The sequence below is a fragment of the Micromesistius poutassou genome, assembly GCF_964030765.1.
Source record: "Micromesistius poutassou genome assembly, chromosome: 3".
Classification (NCBI taxonomy): domain Eukaryota; kingdom Metazoa; phylum Chordata; class Actinopteri; order Gadiformes; family Gadidae; genus Micromesistius; species Micromesistius poutassou.
In genome coordinates this window covers 22,447,558-22,468,367 of record NC_140273.1, presented here as the reverse complement: position 1 = coordinate 22,468,367, position 20,810 = coordinate 22,447,558, and the positions used below count along the sequence as shown (strand labels likewise).

The 20,810-nt window shown below is 46.3% G+C and overlaps 2 protein-coding genes across 2 annotated transcripts; one reads left to right on the top strand and one right to left on the bottom strand.

Annotated features, from left to right (window-relative positions):
* Positions 1-678: 678 nt before the first annotated feature.
* Positions 679-5,358, top strand: LOC311340079 (docking protein 2-like; the record flags this gene model as incomplete). The annotated part of the gene is made up of 7 exons (XM_084464940.1): positions 679-753; positions 1,268-1,358; positions 2,178-2,332; positions 2,698-2,808; positions 3,703-3,775; positions 3,900-4,072; positions 4,471-5,358. The coding sequence occupies exons 1-7, from the start codon at positions 697-699 to the stop codon at positions 5,356-5,358; spliced, it is 1,548 nt and encodes a 515-aa protein (XP_084321066.1). The 5' UTR covers positions 679-696.
* Positions 5,359-5,729: 371 nt separating this feature from the next.
* Positions 5,730-14,043, bottom strand: LOC311340359 (store-operated calcium entry-associated regulatory factor-like). The gene is made up of 7 exons (XM_084465260.1): positions 13,851-14,043; positions 13,459-13,643; positions 12,438-12,630; positions 9,861-10,166; positions 8,217-8,415; positions 7,138-7,232; positions 5,730-6,715 (listed from the first exon to the last, which is right to left on the bottom strand). The coding sequence occupies exons 1-7, from the start codon at positions 13,915-13,917 to the stop codon at positions 6,690-6,692; spliced, it is 1,071 nt and encodes a 356-aa protein (XP_084321386.1). The 5' UTR covers positions 13,918-14,043; the 3' UTR covers positions 5,730-6,689.
* Between the last annotated feature and the right edge of the window lie 6,767 nt (positions 14,044-20,810).

Below are 20,810 nucleotides of genomic sequence, written 5' to 3'. Positions count from 1 at the left end.
AAGGAGTTAAGGAAGGAAGCATTGAAATGCATATCCCTATTATCGAATCTGAGAACATATTTCCACAGGAAGCCAGGATTAAGGGACTAAGCCACAAATCCATACATTATTACGATGAATCACCTATTGTTGCTTTAAACTCAACATATGACATAGGTGAGGGACCATTTAAAATTTTGAATAGCACGTGCATGTATGTAGGCCTATGGGACGTTTTCGGTTTGGCTCTGGACATTGGTCGCCCCTGCGCGTTCATGCGAAGGGAGTGGAGTCACGGGCACGCCTGGGCTGCGTTCCAATACTACCATACTATTGTATGGTATTGTATGGCTATTGGAACGCAGGGTTTCCCTGCGTTCCAATAGCCATACGCCCCTCCTAAATAGTATGTATGGTATAAATAAGGTAGGCCTATATGGTATAAACCACATTTAGTACGGTAGCATGGGTACCGCACCTGTAGTGGTGACGTACCTGTAGTCGTGACGCACCGGTTACGCAGACCTTCAGCCCATCGTAACCTGTGCTAAAGGAGTTGTTGGGTGCCCACTGGCGGGGGTGCGCACTCATTCGCCAGGGACGCACTGTTAAACCACGGAGCTCCTTTAACTCGGCCTGCGCAACATTTCAACACATCGCTTTAGGCTTACGGACGTTTTGGGGGACTTTGTTTTAAGCATTCCATAAATTGGAAGAATGGATACGCACGTTAAAGCAGGACAGGTTTACCTCCAACCACGGAAAATCGGCAAAGTAAGTAGAAATTGCATGACACAACGTTTGGAAGTATAAGTATGTAGATCGTTTCGACATGAAGCCAGGTAAGTATTTACCTAATATAGGTAAATACTTACCTGGATCGTTTCTACATGAAGCCAGGTAAGTATTTACCTACGCATATTAGGTAAATACTTACCTGGCTTCATACATGTCGAAACGATCTACGTGAAGCCAGGAAAAGTTGTTAAAATCACGGCACAGCAGATATGTGAGGTTGAAATGTTTTGAGGCAGATTCACAAGTTCGGACAAAACTCCATTACCGCATTCCTATAGTGTAGGAGTCTCTCTCTCTCTCTCTCTCTCTCTCTCCCCCCCTCCCCTCTCTCGCTCTCTCTCTCTCTCCCCCCTCTCTCTCTCGCTCTCTCTCTCTCCCCTCCCCCTCCCTCCCTCCCCCCCCCCCCCTCTCTCTCTCGCTCTCAAAATAAATCCCTAACAATATATAACCGATTTGACTCTAACTCTTCCACATCTCTTTTCCGTGTCAGAAATGGAACCAGGTGTGGCTGTCGGTGTACCCCGCCAGTGTCTGCAGCATGGGCCGACTGGAGATCAGCGACATTAGAAATGCATGGGCAGGTAATGTCATGCAGACCTGGCCACCACTTGTCTTGATCACGCAGGCTGAGCATAGACTGTGGCATTAGTGTACAGCGCCATAAACGAATGTAACCTTATTCCCTCTCTCCTGCCGTTAACGTTCATTGCGAGCACCCCAGGCGTTCGGAAGTTCTAGAAGCTTTGGAACAGTGTGCTTATGAGCGTTATTGGCAAGAGAGAGAGAGAGAGAGAGAGAGAGAGAGAGGGCGGGACGTCCCAACGTGTGTCGGAGAAACTTGGGTTTAGTGTTGAGAGGGAGGAGCCACCAACGGAGGAGTATCTGAGGAAGAGGAACACATTTCCATTATATGTTTGACATATTGCTTTGCATGCAGAGTTAGTATTTTTTGTTTGCTTCTCGTCACGTAGCTGTTCTTCCTACCCTGAGCACACAGACCTCATAGGAGGTGGAAGAACGGAAATAGACCGAGATAAACCGCCACAAACTGTGACCCTATCAGATCAGATGACAGGAAGCTGATGAGTAGAGTAGTCACACAACTTTTGAGGATGAATCCATCTCAGAGAGATTTGGTTTCGTATTGCGAAGGGGAGTTCCTCTCTGCAATCGTGTTATAGCATGTGAGGGATTCAGCTGATTGAACGTCGGCCAGCTGAGGTTAGTGGAGGCCATGTTGTGCACAAGCCTAGAGAACTCCAGCTGTGCCGCCATCCCAACATAATGCAAACCTCCAACACTCGGCCGGGTTGTAATGCACGTGGTTTACACCGGGATGAGGCGCCGCCGCCACCGTTACGACGAGCCCCACCCTTTGTGTCCTTGTGGTGATCCAACAGGGGCGGGTGTGGGGGGGGAGAGGCCCGGTGCGGGGCTCGGCGGGGACGCCAAGAGACACCAGCAGGGCCACAAGGAGCGGAAGCTGAAGGTGGTCCGACTGTCGGACATCGTCAGCGTACTCAAACTGCCCCCCCACGCCGAGGCCCTGCCCAAGGTGAACCCCTCAGTGTACAGGGTCCATTTAACAAACACACAACACACACACGATTGGCACTTAACTCTTCATCGATGTAGACTAAGGTTAATCCATTATTTAAAGTTTTTCGATTTGCATAAGTCTTCTCTTTGTCACATATATATATATATGTAAATATTAATACATATTAATACAATATTAATACACATTAATACACTATTAATACACATACCTACATGCACAAACATAGATACATACATGTGTATGTGAAGTATTGGATAATATATAACCTTTTCTGTTCAGAGTGGAATGGATCTTAGTTATAGAAAGTGCTGTTAATAGAATGAAGCTGAAACCATCGACTCTAATGATCCTTGTTGTAGGATAACATGGCAGCATTCTGTGTGAAGACGGAGGAGAGGAACTTTGTGTTTTCTGCCACGAAAGATGAGAGCACGGAGTGGGTGGAGAAGGTGTGCGAAATTGCCTTTCAGGTGAGACACAACCCCCCGATTGGTTGAATAAGAACCAAGAACCTGGGTATTGGAAACTATAAGGAAACTAGTCCCACAGTGTTTAAAGCATTGATTTCAATGGTTCAGTACCTCTTTCTCAAGTGTGATTTCTTTCAATTATTTAGAAAAAGATGACAATCCTATCATTTTGGTAACATCAGGTATATTAGGTAGGCAGTGTCTTGAGCCTCTCAAGTGATGATTGGATTGATGCAACAATAAGCAAGTTACTAATGTCTACTTACATACTACACTTATTACTAGTAAAAACTGAAATTGTAAATATTTGGCAATGATCTTAACCTTAGAAAAAGCTAACCTGACTCTGGCCAGATGAATTTCGTACCGCCTAGCTCCACTCATCCATCTGGGATCGCTCCCGTTGGGTTGGGAGGTATTTGGGGACTACCAGAAAATGGTAGAGCCAATCAGGACCGCCGGGCGGGATTTTTATAGACGTGACGTAGCGGAGAAGCGACTGTTTTGATTCAGACGGCTCGCATCGAGGAAGCAAGCGTCACGGGTCGGTTTCGATGCGAGTGGTCGAAGTAGCACGTCAATAAAGACGACGGACAAGCGGTTTATCCAATCATATGCAAGGAGTTTTGATAAGGCCCAGCCTCCTAAAGCACCTCTTCAACGGAGCGATCCCAGATGGATGAGTGCAGCCAGGCGGAACCAAATTCATCTGGCGAGAGTCAGGTTGGGAAAAAGCTGCCAATTTAGAGCTCCTTAAAATGTGGAAAGAATATGATATGATGTGCATGCGTGCGTGCGTGCGTGCGTGCGTGCGTGCGTGCGTGTGTGTGTGTGTGTACATGCGGATATGTATTTCGATTCCTTCATCTCTATTCTATCTTCTCTTTCTCCTAGAGTCCCAGTGTGAGCGGAAGCAGCTCACAGCCCCAGATGGAAGACAACGTGATCTACGCCTCGACAGAAGAGGGTGCTTCCCCCGTCCGGCCACACCCCTCACCAGGCCCCTCCCTCTCCGTTCACACCCGGTTAACGTCAGCGTACCGATTGGTTAACCAAACATCTTCTGTGTTCTCCTCCTCCTCCTCCTCCAGTGGGTCTGTTCTTGGTGGCGGTGCAGCAGACGGATGCGGCAGAGCGCTGTGGCCTGCAGGGGGCGTACTGGCTGCACGTGGGCGAGGACGACCTGTCGCTGAGGGAGGCGGAGGCTCCCGGGGCCGTCTTGAGCTGGCCCTACCGGCTCCTGAGGCGATATGGAAAAGATAATGTACGGGTGGATAATGCACTGACGATGACGGGATGTTTTTTTTCCGGAGCACAAATTGTCTTGGTGGTCGTCGACGTTTGATCATCGGTCCCCAATTAACTAATATTATCAATGAGTAGGTTGATTACACCTGTGTTGAACAGCCAATCCTGAGGTAACGTCTTACTGATTAGATGACTGTTGTACCTAAAACACCTGTTATTTTATAATAACTATACTACTACTACTACTACTACTACTACTACTACATTCATTACATGTATTTGTTATATTTAGTGGATGTATAGAGTCATGACTAAGTAAAGTATTATATGATTATAGTATTTCCATTTAAATGTACTGTTAATATAGAGATTAAAGAAGAAACGTTAAGAGTTGCTCTGTTTTCATCCCTACAGCTTGCCTTAACCATCGAAGCTGGCAGGCGCTGTGATTCTGGCCCCGGGACCTTTACGTTTGACACTGGCCACGCCAACGTTCTGTTCAGCCTGATCGAGAAGGCCATCAAACACCAAACGTCTTCCGCTGCTGTCCCCAGCAGCAGTCCCGCCCTGCACGCCGTCCTCCCGACCCCAGACGGGGTAGCAGCGCTGCCCAGTCGGATTCCCCGTTCCCCTTTGCCCAAGATACCCGATATGGACTTCATACCTGCAATTTTGCAAAACACTCTAAAAATCGAATCGAATTCTGTCGTGGACTCGGAAGAGAGCTTGTACTCGCGGCCGGCGGATTGGATAAGTGCGTCTGAATGTGTAGACACTCAGCCTCTCGTCAAAGTGATGTCTACCTCCGCTTCCGCTCCCTGTGTGACTCTGTTCTCAGAAGAGCCCGGCGCTGACGGCACGGCGAGGAGGCCTCGCTCAAATCCACATCTGGGGGTCGAAAGTGTGTACGCCGACCCGGCAAGCTTCCTCCCTCTTAAACCACCCAGCACCTCCACCGCGATGGACGCCCCGGGGCCCTCCGCACCCCAGGCCGGTCCCCCAGAGCCCATCTACGCAGAAGTGTACGACAAACTGAGCCCGGGCCAGAGCAGGCCTCACCCGACTCAGACCAAAAGAGGAGAAATGGAGAAGGAACCCATTTACGCCAAGCCTGTGAGGAAAGCTGAGGGAGTAGCAAAGAAGAATGACAAAGCTGACCCGCTCGCGCACATTTATGCACAAGTCTGCAAAGAAACTCCTTCCCCAGAGACAACGATCCCCTTCTCCCCTCCAGCGTCTGCCCCGACCACCGCGGTACACTCCAGCGACGATGTCATCTACGAAACGCTGGGGATCATTTAGAAGAGCTTTCTGAGCTCCACTGGAGGAAAGGCTCACTCAGCTAACATATCGGACTACGCTGCGCTTCAAGTGTGTTGTAGTCCTATACTTACACAGAATAGGACCGAGATGTACCACATTCACATTCAAGAGCAGAATAAATGAATGCTTTTCACTAACAAATCCCATCGGCAGGTGCTATTAAATGATCTATTGCTGTTTGTTCCACAACTGTCGTTTAACTATAACTTAAGTTGGTCAAACAATGAGGAACTGAAGACTGACTTTATTGATAATGTTGTACACCACACAGGGACAGCGAGACTGGAGGACACTACAGCGCAAAATACATTTTATGGCATTCTTTGGATAAAACATGGACTATCAACTCAATAATTATATCTATATTTATTTATTTTATATATATGTAGGGAGAACAAAATGTAATCTTCATGATTTTATTCCTTCCTATGTTTAGCCAATTCACTGTTGATTCCATTTTTGTATTTTGTATTAACTTTATCGCATTAGACTACAAAGGCCAAATGTATCATGAGTTTACTGTGCTGATTTATCATAGCCCCTCCTCCCAGGCGCCAAATGTATAAACTATGTGATAATAATGCAACAATAGCAAATGGATCACAGCTTTAAATGCAAACATTTGTAAATAAAAGCTTACAATCATTGATTTGCCCCAACTGACTATAAGGGAAAGTGTTTATAAGCGTTGCTGTATTCATATTCACAACAGCAAAATACAAGAAACTGCAGATATAAGTTATATGAAAATGCAAAACGAAAAGAATAGTTCATACGTTCGTTATAGTATTACGACATTCAGTTTTCCTGGATCTGATTTTTTTGATACTCACTATTTTTCAACCAGCAGTAAAAACAAGATAGTTTGGTGTTAAAAAATATATATTTCAAAATTCCAAAATTATAAAAAGTCAAAGCAGAGTCAACTTGTCATCTCGTTATTTCAGAATTTTGTCTCATAATTGTTTCCAACAAAATATTCAGATTTTTGTCTATAGACATAATAAAAAAACGTATCACAAACATGTGTTGTAAATAATCAATATGGTCTCCAACACCCACCTGCACACCCAATGCCAGATTAAAGACCAACAGCCCAAGAAGCAGAAGAGGTCTGGATTAAAACAGATCCAGAGACGTGTTCAATTGAGCCTGGCCTTCTCATCAACCAAACAGAGCTGGAGCCTTACACGTTTCACCATAGCTTTATGGTGAAAAATAAAATCTTGCTGACGTCTCCCACAAGTTTCATCTGGTTCTGCCTCTTATCTTGTGTGATGTGGAGCTCAGGTCGGACGCCCAAAGGAGTTTCATCTTCTCTTGGTTCCTCCAAACCCTGGACACACAGAGAACAGCCAGGCTGGCCCCTTACAGTCGGTTCCAGGCGAGCCGTTGTTGCGTTGTCCCTCCTGCCGTATCAACAGTACTGACACCAAACGGGCCCACATCTCTTTTGGTTTCACCCCTGCTTTTTTTTTGTTTTCTAGCGTGTGATTGGTCACATGCTAGAAAACATTAGAAGCCAACACAAATGGACTAGTAGTAAGTAGTAGTGGAACTTATATTACTTTAAAATGTATTAACACGACAATTATTTTACTACTATTGCTTTATATATATTAATAAAACGACACGGGTGCAACGCAGTCATAATGTCAGACATCCTACAGACTACTTTAGTGCGTGCAGTACCAGTAACTAACTTCACCAATGCACGGGTCATTCCAACACGGTCCGTCTGTGGTCCGTCTGTCGTACCTGAAGCCGTGCGGGACCCGCTGCTGAAGCTGGGGGTTTGTGCAGGACGCGGGATGTGGCCGGACGCGTTGAAGTTGGAACCGTAAGGTTGGTTCCTTTAGCAAAGAACAAAACAACAAAACCACTGATTATGGAAAAGAAAAACAATGGAAAAACTGCACTTATTCTCTGGCTGTTTCAAGGCACCCCATGTCATGGACTGCACTAACACCGGCAGTTATAGTCAACTATTATATTGTTGAATCATTTACAGAACCACTTGAACATTTTTATACAATTGAAAACATCTTTACAATGTAGCTTACTCTATTGATACAAATTCTTCTTTACATTTCCTTTTGCAGAGATCGAAACCGGAGAAAGGAGACTTCTAGGAAGAGGGCAAATGGAGTAGAGGTGTATGTGTCCCGCTCCCACTACTTTGCATTAAATACCTTTCCTGGCGCCATCACACTGGCTATATTTAGTACCAGTTTGACGGTAATAGCAGAGGAACTGCTTCACAAAGTCTCTTGGTGATGCACTTATCTTACAGCTTATGCAGGCCAAACACTTTTTGGGCCTAGGAGACAACCAGCCTAACTTATGGCTTCCCAAGTGTGTGCGGTCCGTGCTTCTCGGCTGAGTCCCAGGCTCAGATCTCCCGCCCTACCCCTGAGTTACATGAGACGGGTTGCGTAGTTTGGTTAGAATGGTCACCATGCCATATCCATTTTTGTATATTTTTCCAGTACCTGCTGGTTTTTAAATACTAAAAGCTTTTTTTGCCACCGTCACTGCGACAAACAACAAACAACATCGCTCAGTTAGTCGCATAAAATAGAATGTACCGGACCAATAAAGAGCCTTCTCTTACCTCATCCACGGCCATGTTGACCCCACTAATGGTGCCTCCTCTTTACTCAGGTGAAATTAGGTAATTAAGACAATCCCATTGAATCTGTTGACCCTACAAACATGTCCCTCCCCAGTCCCGTTAGGCTGAACAAAAGACACCCGTAGAGCGCAACAAGACCTGGGAATGAATCACCCTCCCACACGTGGTTCACATATCGTCCTCGTAACAGCCTTGCACTTACCTTTGACTTCCAAACAGGTACCCGAGTGCTCCTCCTGTCCCGAGCCCGGTCCAGAAGCCTCCGCCTAGTCCCTGCGTGGCGCCTTGCTGCCGTGGATAATGCTGTCTCCCAGAGCTGTAGCCACTCTGGAAGCCATAGGCTGGAGGAGGAGCACCAGGGTAGGCTGGAGGAGGCGCACCAGGGTAGCCTGCTGAGGAACCTAGAGCAGAAGGGTCTTCCTCACATCTACTCAAACACTGCTCAGGTGGAGGTGAGGCTAGGCTTGCGAGGCCGCCTTATTTGCGTCATTATGATCCCGCGAGAATCCATCTTGCCAGGCCTCAAGCTAGGGGTTTGTTCAGCAATGAAAAGAAAAAAAAAATCTCTAAAAATCTTTATCTCTGGTGATTGCGATGTTAGTACTATTTATCATTTGGTTGTATTGCATGGTATTGTGTTACTATTATGACAATTCAATGTCATTCACGCTGTAGTCTACCATTACTTCTATTTAAAGCAAAGCTCTCCTCTGCTCACCAGGAACCTAAAGGTAACGAGGGTCTGAGCTGCCATAGTGTCCCGGGCCGTGCTTTCACACGTGAACTCAGTCTCGTAATCGCGACTTGCAGCTCGGGTGTGACGTCACATCCGTCTCGTAAAACGAGTGACCCCGGGTTTTTCGTTCTATTTGGCACACGTTAACAAGACGAGTCGGAGCTCTGCTTTCTGCTCAAGAATCGGCGTTGTTGTCATAGCAACATGGAGCGTCTCTAGCCAATTTCAGCGGCACAAGCTACAAAACAGGCGGTATTCAACACATAATAAGACTGTAACGACACGCCTATAGGTAACAGTATACAGTGCTATGTGTACGACTTCTTCATTTGGTTACAACAAAAACACAAGTGCTTAAAATAGTAGAAAATAAAAAAAATAGTAGTTTAAAATAGTAGACGAGTTGACGAGTCGTTTTTACGACCTCGGGGGGCGTGCTATTTGCAACTTTCGGTTCGTAACTCGGAAATCCGACTCGCAGATTGCAGAGTCGGGTGGACAAATAGAAGGCACCATAACTGCGGAGAATCGGGTGTGAGGAAGATCCAGAGTTTTCCCCTTTCACACACGCAACACACGACAGGAGTTAAGCCGCATCAGAAGTGTTCCCACCTATGGGAGACCCTCGGGGTCCTGGAGGCGAGGGCGTGGCGTGTGTGCAGGAGGCCGGCCGGGACGCAGTAAGCGCGTCGCCGTGTTTCGTTCACAGCACGTCGAAGACGGCCGGCGAGGCTTCCCACTCCGAGCTGCTGACCCTTTTCTCCCCGTCATATCGATTCTTTATTTAGACGTATCCTCGATATCAACAGAAGAGTGGGACCGAAGACAAGAATTTGGAACGCAAAAAGCCGACCACAGGAGCGTGCGTCTACGCGTCCCTCTGAAGAATAAACGTTTTTTTTTTTTTCTCTGAAGAAACAAAGACGTACGTATCTACTGGTAGCGTCGCATTCCTGCATGCAATCGCATTGAAGTCAGGCTACGCCATAGGGTGTAGGCGGGGCAGCCCCACGTCACACACAATGAAATCACCCCCCGGTACAACCACACCCTGTGTCCTCCGCAGACTACGCACCTCTTGTTTACTTCACGTCTAAACAAACAACTCACCCATGAAGTCGGGTTTAAAGCCCGGGGGCGGGGGTCCGTCCGGGTGGCCCCTGGCATCGTGGCCTGTAGGGTAAGTGCCCGGCTCGTCTTCAGGATGCCCACCTGGAGCCGAGTTGTTTCCGCTGAGAAAGAGCTTGTAGACGCCGTAGGCTAGCAGCAGCAGAATGCCCAGGCCCACCATACTACCGGAGCCCTCGCTGCCCGCCGACGAGCCCTGCTGCTGCTGACGCTGGTGGTGGTTGCCGTGCTGGTGATGCTTGTTGCCAGAGAAACCACTAAAGAAGTTGGAGGCGAAACCCCCAAAGCCTAAGGACGGAGAACATTTTCTTTTCATTTAAAATTTCATTTAAAACATACACAAATAATATATTACACTAGATTATATATAGTTTGTAATGTTTTTGATGTATAATTTATTTAAAACTACACTTCTTCACTCATATGTTGAATCAACTGACTTGGAAAGCATTATTTCCAATACAAGGCGGTGCCTCTAGGGATGTGAATAACTCAAATTTTTCATGGTCGAATAATCAGTGGGTGGTATGAACGAATAATCGATTATTCGATTATTCGATGTGTGCCGACATTCACAAAGGCAGCCATGGATCATCGGCAAGAAATCACTTAATATCTTAAACGCAAAAAAACTAACTTTAACAGTGATCAGTGTTTGTGTTGTATGCATATATATTAATATTTATGCTTGTGTATATTGTTTTTCTGTACATGATTAATAATAATAATAATAAATATAGTTGCCAGCAACAATAACGGGGTCCTACGGTATAACAGCCATCAGCCTAGCCATCAGCCTAGCCATCAGCCTAGCCATCAGCCTAGCCATCAGCCTAGCCATCAGCCTAGCCATCAGCCTAGCAGCCACATATACCATGTGCTCTAGTACTGGCCTCTTGTCAAGCCAGCACCTTCCCCCTCTACCACAAAATGAGACTCCCCTTATATAAGCCAATAAGTCCCAGGTGGACTGATTGGGCCATACCAATAATAAGGGGAACTTCCCTGGCCAAGGCGGGGTTAACCTTCTGCCCCCTAGTGCTCCGGAAGTCCAAATACCACATTAAATATGATGTGAGGGGAGAGACAGTGAGAAGGGATTTTCACATTCTCACATGACCGTATGACCGACAGTATAATAGTATGACCAACTGTATGACTGACAGTATGACAGACAATATGACCAACAGTATGACTGTATAACCGACAGTATGACTGTATGAACGAAAGTATGACAGTATGACCGTATGACTGTATGAACGACAATATGACAGTATGACGGTATGACCGACAGTATGACTGTAGACTGCCAAGGGCAGATTGGAGTATATTTTGAGAAATATAAGTCTTTCCTATGTGGAGGTATGGTGAGCTTGGTTGGTATGGTAATATGCATTGGTATGCCTTAAAAACTGGTTTTCCGGCAGTTAACATATCAAAACAATCACCAACCATGTTTCTAAAGCCTACTGTGTCAAAATCCACTGTCAAACAGATGTTTGCGAAATAACGTGTGTACCCCTTTAAGGCCCAGCCTGCATTGTAGAGAGGCCATGGTTCAGAAGGGAGAACTTCAAACTAATGTTTTTTGGTTGTTTTTTCAGATATAGTCTTCAAATTTGGCATGGGTATACTATGGAATCTCCTCTTAATAGCCACATTCAAAAGCTGGGCCTAGGTCTTTTGGATGCAATGTTGGAGCTGTTTAAACATGTTGTAGAGCTGTATACATATGCATGTATTTCACTTTAAAATACATATCTCTGCCATATTTTGCCTTATTGCTATTATTTGATCACCCTATAGTCCCACAGTGACCTGGTACATGTGTGCCAAGTTTGGAGCTTTTCCCACTTTCAGCACCAAAGGAGTTAATGTGTGGGTGTTTGGTCAAGTTGTGGTCACTGCACTATATCCCAATGGTCTGACAATATGGGTTGCAATGTGAAAGTTGTTCATCATGAGAAATGGTGCATGTGTACCAAGTTTCATACAAATTGTACCTTCCTAGTGGTAATGGCAGCCTGTTGAAGTCCTGAACTTCAAGGCCTTGTTATAGCGCCACCTATGTGTTATTCTGGACCATCTTTTGATTCCTTTACTAACTTTATGAGTTCTACAAGCCTGCCAATTTTTATAACTTTTAGAGCCAAAAAGTCAGGATAAAAATAATAATAATAATACTAACGAATACAATAGGTTTCCTACGGAGATTCCGTAGGACCCCTAATAATAAACTAATAGTGCTACAGAACCAACATTAGTTCCGTCCGTTAATTCTTGTTTATTTGAATGGGAAAAAATGTTAACGGTCCAAATGTTGAAAATCGACTTTGACCCTCAGGAACGAATAATTGAATAATCAAATATTCTGACCCATCCCTAATTGCCTCTATCCACTCCATTCGTAATTGCATTGCAGGTCACATTAGCATGGTCGCAAAACATATTCGACCAGCCGTCATCATACATGAAGGCCCAGAGATGTACGGCCCTCGAGGGTCGAGGATGAGACAACACACATCCACATGGTTGCAAATACACTCCCAGGTCCCCTACCGCCAGACTGCTGGGATCCGTGGGCGGAGCCGGCCCTCTGCCTTGCCCTCCCCTCTTCGGTCAGCTCCAGGGTGTACTCCAGTCCACAGGAGCCTCTCAGTATGTAGGCATCGTCTGGGTGGCTGTAGCCCTCGCAGCTCACCTCAATGCGGCCAAACTGGTAGGAGTTGTCCATATCAGTCTTACATTCCCACTTGAAGACGGCGAGACATACAGTGAGGAGGAAAGAGGATAAAAAACTGGACGTAAACACAACATTATAAGATGTATTCTTTGACATTACACTACTGCAAAATGCTCTATTGCCCATTCGTTGTTTCTGTATAAACTGTTCCAGAATAAAGAGTAATCCGAACTTATAACAAGGGCTAATGTATTTAATTAATAAACATACAATAGCATACAATAATCCGAGGCCTCAGATGGGAGTTCGCCCTGCGTCTCTCTAAGAGCTCCACAAGGAGAAGTCCAATGCATTGGCAAAAGCAAGGACTTCTAATACAGTGGCACAGGCCTCAGACATGCTGACAACAGCTGTGTAGTCCTGGGTGTAGTCCCGTGTTGTTTCCACTTCATCATCTAAGCCTTGTCTCCTATTCCTTGCACTGTCTAGCCACCCCACATGCTCCCAGTGTTATCTAACATTAACCTGGGATATACCTGTCACAAGGGAGCAGGACTCCCCTGATGCATTCTTCTACTTGATGACAACACAGGAGACTCTGCCCTTAAGGTGAATATGATTTGATCATTGACAATGTGAACTCTCATCTGTCCTAAACACAATATATCTTAAAGACACGACAGATGTCGAAAGGCGGAAGACGTATTAGTTGAGTTGGAGCCGTTGACACCGGACCACATCAAAGGGGCCAGGAAACAGGCAGAGAAACAGAAAGTGAAAATATCCTTTCCCCATTACAGTTATCTAATTCGTATTGCATCTCTGCTTCTGATTAACGCGGTGCATATTTTTTTAACATCCCCCATTATTCTGGCCAGGTGTTTTCTGAGAACTCACCTGCACGTCGACGCCATCCCAGCCTTTGTTCTGACACTGAACGGCCTCCGGGACAAACGCTCCGCAGCCGGCCGAGCCCCCGACGCACTTGATCTGGGGCACGGCCCCGGAGCGGCCGGCGGCGGTGAAGCGGCCCCGGTACAGGGTCAGCGCCTGGACGTCCCGCAGCAGGACGCTGCCCGAGCCTGGCCGCACAACCACACGTCAGGAGGGACACCTCCGGGGGATGTTTGCACAACGTACATTGACTAGAGCCACACACAGCCTGGTTATCGACACACGGACTGTTCAAACGCAGCTAAAACGCATGAGTAGTAGTAGTAGTACAATGTGTTGGACGTTATTAACTCATTTTATTTTGGTATTAATTAATAACGTAGCCGTCAACCAACCTTGATTCCAACTTTCTACTCGGACCACAAAGAGACAATGCACAACCAGCAGTAGGAACCTTTTCATGTTCGCGTCGAAGGTTACAGGCTGACTTTATCTTTAACTGATTCTGTAGATTATATCATGAATAAACCGAGACCTTTCTTCCAAACAGTCCTTCAACTTCTACGAGGCAAACGCGACGGCCTCGAAATGTTTATTTCCGGGTGAACGCAACATGTTTTGATACATGTAAGCCAATTGGAGAAGAGCACGACTTCTCTGCGTCTTCAGAGCGATGTTTAAAATACCCCCGGTCCCTTACCACCGCTGGGCCCTCTAGCGGGGGAGAGAGGGCGTATCGCCGGCGCTCAAATAAATCCCCCCGGTCCCTTAACACGCTGGGCCCTCTAGCCATAGACATCTTATAAGTAGACGCAGCATCGACCGCTACTGCCTACTGGCGCTGACGAGCCGCGGGGCCGCCATCTTGGAGTGGTGATCCGCTCCACTCAGTGTAATTCATTTGGCAGGAGCAATGAACTGTCAGCGCATTTAATTAATCTTACCTCACTGAATACCACTGATTTTCACGCGGTTTTTTGTCATACGTGTAGCTATGATAAAGGACACATGTTTTGGCGTGTTTTATTATTCATAGTTGGCTTAACAGTAATAGAATATTCTTATATGCTATAAGTGACCAGACGTCCGAGATCAAAACTGGGAATATAATCCCCGAGAAGGGGAAAAAAACGGTCAGCTATTTTTAAGTAGAAGAAACAATATGATTAGGTTATATATACATATACGTAGGCTATATCCTACATAAACAATGTATGAATACATTAGATATCTTAGGGACTTATAGACTGTATCTCTGTTGCTGCAGCAGCAGAGTTTATTCTGTCTTGACACTTTGTATTGATATTTTGTATTACATTCTTCCCTTAAATTATGTTTAGAGTGATTGTTTTATATGTATTTTTTATGTATGTCGCTTTGGATAAAAGCATCTGCCAAATACTTAAACATAAATAAACACCTGAAAGTTGTTTGACTGGATTCAGAATAAAACCAAATTCTGTCTTACCCAACAATGTTAGTATTTCAATATTGTTACTTGAACAACTTATTCATGATTCCAATTATACTGTTAAGAAAGTATTGTCTTATACTTTGCCTAAAATTTGACAAAATAGAACATTTCCTTACAAAGACGAATGGGGCCGGGGAACTAAGTTTTAACTTAATATTTGCCTTGTAGAATTCAGCAAGATTAAAAGTGCAAATATATCAATAAAAATTGGGAATTATACACAAGTTAACATTCAATTCAATTTTATTTATAGAGTGCCAAAACATTACACGTCTCACAGCGCTTTACAGAGTATTGAACATTCAGAGAGCCCAAAAACTCCCTAGAATTGGAGATACATATAGGAAGAAACCTCGAGCAGATCCATAACTCGAGGGCCTGACCCATCTGCCTAGGGTCAGTTACAGGGCAGTGAGGTTTGTATACATGATAAATGAATAGGTTAGTTAGGAGTAGAGAATAGAACATGGTGTTTAGAGCCACCTGGGGTGTATGTTACAAAGAGGTGGGATGGTTACCTAACCAGTATGATAATGCATGAATCCCATTTAGTGTCAGAAAATTCAAATAGTCTAATGTAGGGATGAATTGTCATAGGGATTAGGAATTGTCATAGGGCAGTAGTGGATCGCTAGGCAGCGCAGGCCAGGAATCCGGTCAAGGGGACAGCAACAGGCGATGGTAGGGCAGTCATAGGGATGGGACTTCAGGTGCGATGAGGGCCAAATACAAGGATGGCTAATGACTGGTAATGGTTTACCTCACAAGTGAGGTAAGGGGGAAGAGAGAGATATATAGAGTGGGTTAGTATTGCTATACGTTTCATGATGGTTAGTATTAAGTGTATCAATGGTACTATATAGTGTTACACTAGAGAGAAAAGGCAAGAAATGTTATATATTGATATGATTTATCAAGTCTCAGTTCATAGCCGGGTGAACACAGTAGTTCAACAGTAATCCCAAAAAATACCCCATTCCAGTTGTCAGGTAAGTGTGGCAGGACCTTTTCCTGTATCACACATTTCACGAAGGTGGGCTACACAAAATTGGGTTGGAAAGCTAGACTAGCTATACTGTATAGCCACTGTCCATCTGATTGTCTAGTTAGCTAACATCATCATACGTGCTTTTACTGGCTTGATATTCGCTGCTATGGTTAAGGTTAGGTTTAGGGTTAGGGATAAGGGTGAGGATGAGGATAAGGTTGAGGATAAGGTTGGGGTGAGGGTAAGGGAGGCGGGCGGTTAGGGTATAGGGGAGGGGAGAGGTTAGGGTATAGGGGAGGGAGGTTGGGAGAGGATATGGGAGGGGGGAGGTTAGGATATAGGGGAGGGGAGAGGTAACCTTACCTCATTAGGGTAACATGCATGTGTATAATAAAAATTACCATACAACAAGCCACACAACCAGGTAATTTTAAATCATAAAACATCAGTATACATTTCAACATCTGTGCACACAGTGAAACAATTCTGGGATGTGATTTAAAAAAAGAATCCTGAGACCATCTGACCCTAACTCTGTCCCTAACACTGAACCATGAGGAACCCGCGAAGGAACCCTTGAGAAACAAGGAACCCGTGACAACCCGTGACTTAAGTCACGTCCTGCGAGGTAGAAGTTGCATCTGAAGTCTCCACCGTCCAGCTCCGACGAGGCGCCGTCAGTGGGTCACTGAAATGTTGCAAGAGGAAAAACACAAATCGTTAGCCTCGTAGCATAATCTATGTTGCTAGCCATAGGCCAACGATGTTAATGAGGCTACCAATGTCGATTACACTATGAGGCTACCATGTTGATTACACTATGGGGCTACCAATGTCAATTATGCTACAATATCAATTATACTATGAGGCTAATGATATAGATAACTCTATGAGGCTAGCGATGTTGATTATGCTATGAGGCTAACGCTATCCATTATGCTATGAAGCTAACGCTATCCATTATCCTATGAAGCTAACTATATCCATTATGCTAGGAGGCTAACGATGTCCAGCTAGGCGGCTAACCAGATTCCGGGTCTCCCTCCAGATAGGTGGCTCCTCCTCCATAATTTCTTTAGTTTATATAATTTGTGTTGATGAAAATACTTTTGTTTTGAGAATTCTACACTAGAAACACAGTGGTAGTAGTTTATTATTCTTTGGACACCTTGTTTAAATAATTCTGAATCAAATCAAATTTTAAACTTGAAACAACATGAAACATGCACACACTTGGGAATTTGTAATTCAGGAATATAGTAAAACATTCTGTGAATTTAACAGCATAGCTTTGGTGGTGAAACGATGTAAAAAAAAAACCTGTTGGTATTAACCTTCCAAAGACTTGAGCAGTCCCATCGTAGTCCTCGTCTCGCTCCTGGTGGGTCGTCAGCTTAATCTGTTCACAATACAAACACACATTAAAAGAGTGATGTTACGTCACCAGGTGTGAGTGTGACTAGCTGTTACGTTTTAGTGTCCACCTTGATGTACGCTGGATAAACTATAGTAGTAGCAGCTGATGTGACCTTAATTACTTCAAATCACAGCTTTGGCTAAAATTCACAGAATGAAAAATCTGAAGGAAAAACGAATGCAGACCCTCTACGATTGTTTGAAATAATTAAAAAGAACCTCCAGGTGTCAAGTGTTTGGTTATGGTTACCCTCCGGTCCACAGCCTCCGGTCCAGCCTGGTGCCCCATTCCTGGTCAAGGGGGATCTGGATACCCTCTGGTCCAGCCTGGTGCCCCATTCCTGGTCAAGGGGGATCTGGATACCCTCTGGTCCAGCCTGGTGCCCCATTCCTGGTCAAGGGGGATCTGGATACCCTCTGGTCCAGCCTGGTGCCCCATTCCTGGTCAAGGGGGATCTGGATACCCTCTGGTCCAGCCTGGTGCCCCATTCCTGGTCAAGGGGGATCTGGATACCCTCTGGTCCAGCCTGGTGCCCCATTCCTGGTCAAGGGGGATCTGGATACCCTCTGGTCCAGCCTGGTGCCCCATTCCTGGTCCAGGGGGATCTGGATACCCTCTGGTCCAGCCTGGTGCCCCATTCCTGGTCCAGGGGGATCTGGATACCCTCTGGTCCAGCCTGGTGCCCCATTCCTGGTCCAGGGGGATCTGGATACCCTCTGGTCCAGCCTGGTGCCCCATTCCTGGTCCAGGGGGATCTGGATACCCTCTGGTCCAGCCTGGTGCCCCATTCCTGGTCCAGGGGGATCTGGATACCCTCTGGTCCAGCCTGGTGCCCCATTCCTGGTCCAGGGGGATCTGGATACCCTCTGGTCCAGCCTGGTGCCCCATTCCTGGTCCAGGGGGATCTGGATACCCTCTGGTCCAGCCTGGTGCCCCATTCCTGGTCCAGGGGGATCTGGATACCCTCTGGTCCAGCCTGGTGCCCCATTCCTGGTCCAGGGGGATCTGGATACCCTCTGGTCCAGCCTGGTGCCCCATTCCTGGTCCAGGGGGATCTGGATACCCTCTGGTCCAGCCTGGTGCCCCATTCCTGGTCCAGGGGGATCTGGATACCCTCTGGTCCAGCCTGGTGCCCCATTCCTGGTCCAGGGGGATCTGGATACCCTCTGGTCCAGCCTGGTGCCCCATTCCTGGTCCAGGGGGATCTGGATACCCTCTGGTCCAGCCTGGTGCCCCATTCCTGGTCCAGGGGGATCTGGATACCCTCTGGTCCAGCCTGGTGCCCCATTCCTGGTCCAGGGGGATCTGGATACCCTCTGGTCCAGCCTGGTGCCCCATTCCTGGTCCAGGGGGATCTGGATACCCTCTGGTCCAGCCTGGTGCCCCATTCCTGGTCCAGGGGGATCTGGATACCCTCTGGTCCAGCCTGGTGCCCCATTCCTGGTCCAGGGGGATCTGGATACCCTCTGGTCCAGCCTGGTGCCCCATTCCTGGTCTAGGGGATCTAGTTACCCTACATTATAATTAAGTGCGAGAAAAGCACTAGACACATCCACATAATAATAATAATAATAATAATAATAATAATCCACCCTGGTGACCCATACCTGGTCCAGTGGGATCTGGTCACCTGCTGGTCCTCAGCCTCTGGTCCACCCTGGTCCAGGAGATCCTGTGAAGTCAGACAGCATCTTTATAGACCCGTGCACATCGGTCTCGAATCTAACTACCAACCCCCCGCAGGAGCCCCTTACCTTGAGCTGGAACGACGATGGAGATCTTGGGGTGCTTGGGGTGCTTTGGTCGTCTTGTTGCAAAATACAGCCAACAGACTTACCTTGAGCAGATCTAGTAGTTTGTTGCTGTTGGTTCATGTACAAATAATTGACTATACATTTCATATCCCCCCATTTAGCAAATAATTCCCACCCATAAACAAGGCTGACAACAGTACAAAATAACAAACTGTTCTCATGCCTTTTGTCTACTTCCTTACTACTCTCTAAAACATCGCATGCACATCGCATGAGTGTTCCCTTACTGATCAGGGTGTGATCTGAGTGACCAGAGATGCATGCTGGGATACTGTGCCATCTGACGCCTACAGTTCTGTAGAGGTTCCCCCTCAGGAGAAACCAAGTTTTCAAAAGGCTGTCGTGACATCAGTTACATGACCTGGAACGTCCGTCAAGACCGTGACAGGGACTCCAAGGAGAAACGCCAAAGGGTAGGCTGTGAGGCTCCCCCTCTCGGCGACTAGAATACAACAGCTCTTACAGGAGAGAATCATGGCGCACATTCCAACGTTCCTCTTCATAGACCTTGAAGCCCCGGTGAGGCTTTCTTCACCTCTTCTGAAGAAAGAACTGCAGCTCGACAGGAACGCTAGTTGGGATGTTTCCAAGATGGTTTCCGATTCAGCCCGAGAAATACTTTGATCTCAGGGCAGGAGTACAGGCGATCCAGAGGGCTTGCCAGCAGTCCATCATGTTGAGGTTAGGTAGGGAAGCCACGTTGCAGAATGTTTCATCTTCCATCTTCAGTTAGTTGGTTTCTCATCCGATTCTGTCCATTCGGAATGCCGTTAGTCCATCATCCATTGTACCAAGTAGCCATTGTCGCTTCCCATTGTTTGCATGATTCAGTCACACTACAGTCCAAGCTGCATGACACTCAAGTCATCCTGTCCAGTGTGTAGAAGGTCGAATTGAGATCCAGATGCTAGATCGCTCCAGGCTCTTGCTGTATTGAACACCCACTTTGTTATCCTCTTTGATTTAGGCCACAGACTTGAGTCATCAGAAACATCCGACCAAATGACACTCAGTGTTTCAGGAAGAGTAGCATCCTCCTATAGCTGAAAATTAAAATGTTCAGGTAATACAAGCCAAGTAGAAGTAGAAAAATTCCCCTCACACATGTGGTGCCCAGTACCAGGTTAAAGATTGCCCCTCTCACACTTAGTGCCCCATGCCAGGGCAACGATCACCCCTCTCACACTTAATGCCCTGTGCAAAGTCAACAATTGCCCCGCTCACACTTAGTGCCCCATTCCAGGTTAAATATTGCCCCTCACATGAAGTAGTGCCCCATGACATGCAAAGATTTACCAGTACCAGGTTAAAGATCACACCTCTTTATTTTCAGTTATTAGATTGTGTATTTACACAAACAATGACAAAAATACAATAAAAACAATGGAATACAAAGCCAAACGAGAGGAGAGACCAGTGGTGGGTTTGTAGGTCTTTGAGAGACCAGTGGAGGTTTTGACAGAGACCAGCGGTGGCTTTGTAGGTCTTTGAGAGACCAGTGGAGGTTTTGTAGGTCTTTGAGAGACCAGTGGTGGGTTTTTAGGTCCTTGAGAGAGGAGAGACCAGCGGAGGTTTTGACAGAGAGACCAGCGCTGGGTTTGTAGGTCTTTGAGACGAGACCAGTGGCGGGATTGACGGAGAGACCAGTGCTGGATTTGTAGG

Coding starts and splice junctions, on each gene's coding strand:
- LOC311340359 (XM_084465260.1), bottom strand. CDS start 13,917: ATGAAAAGGTTCCTACTGCTGGTTGTGCATTGTCTCTTTGTGGTCCGA. Junction 12,631..13,458: donor GGGATGGCGTCGACGTGCAG/GTGAGTTCTCAG, acceptor GCCGTCTTCAAG/TGGGAATGTAAGACTGATAT. Junction 6,716..7,137: donor CGGGTCCCGCACGGCTTCAG/GTACGACAGACG, acceptor CTGTGTGTCCAG/GGTTTGGAGGAACCAAGAGA.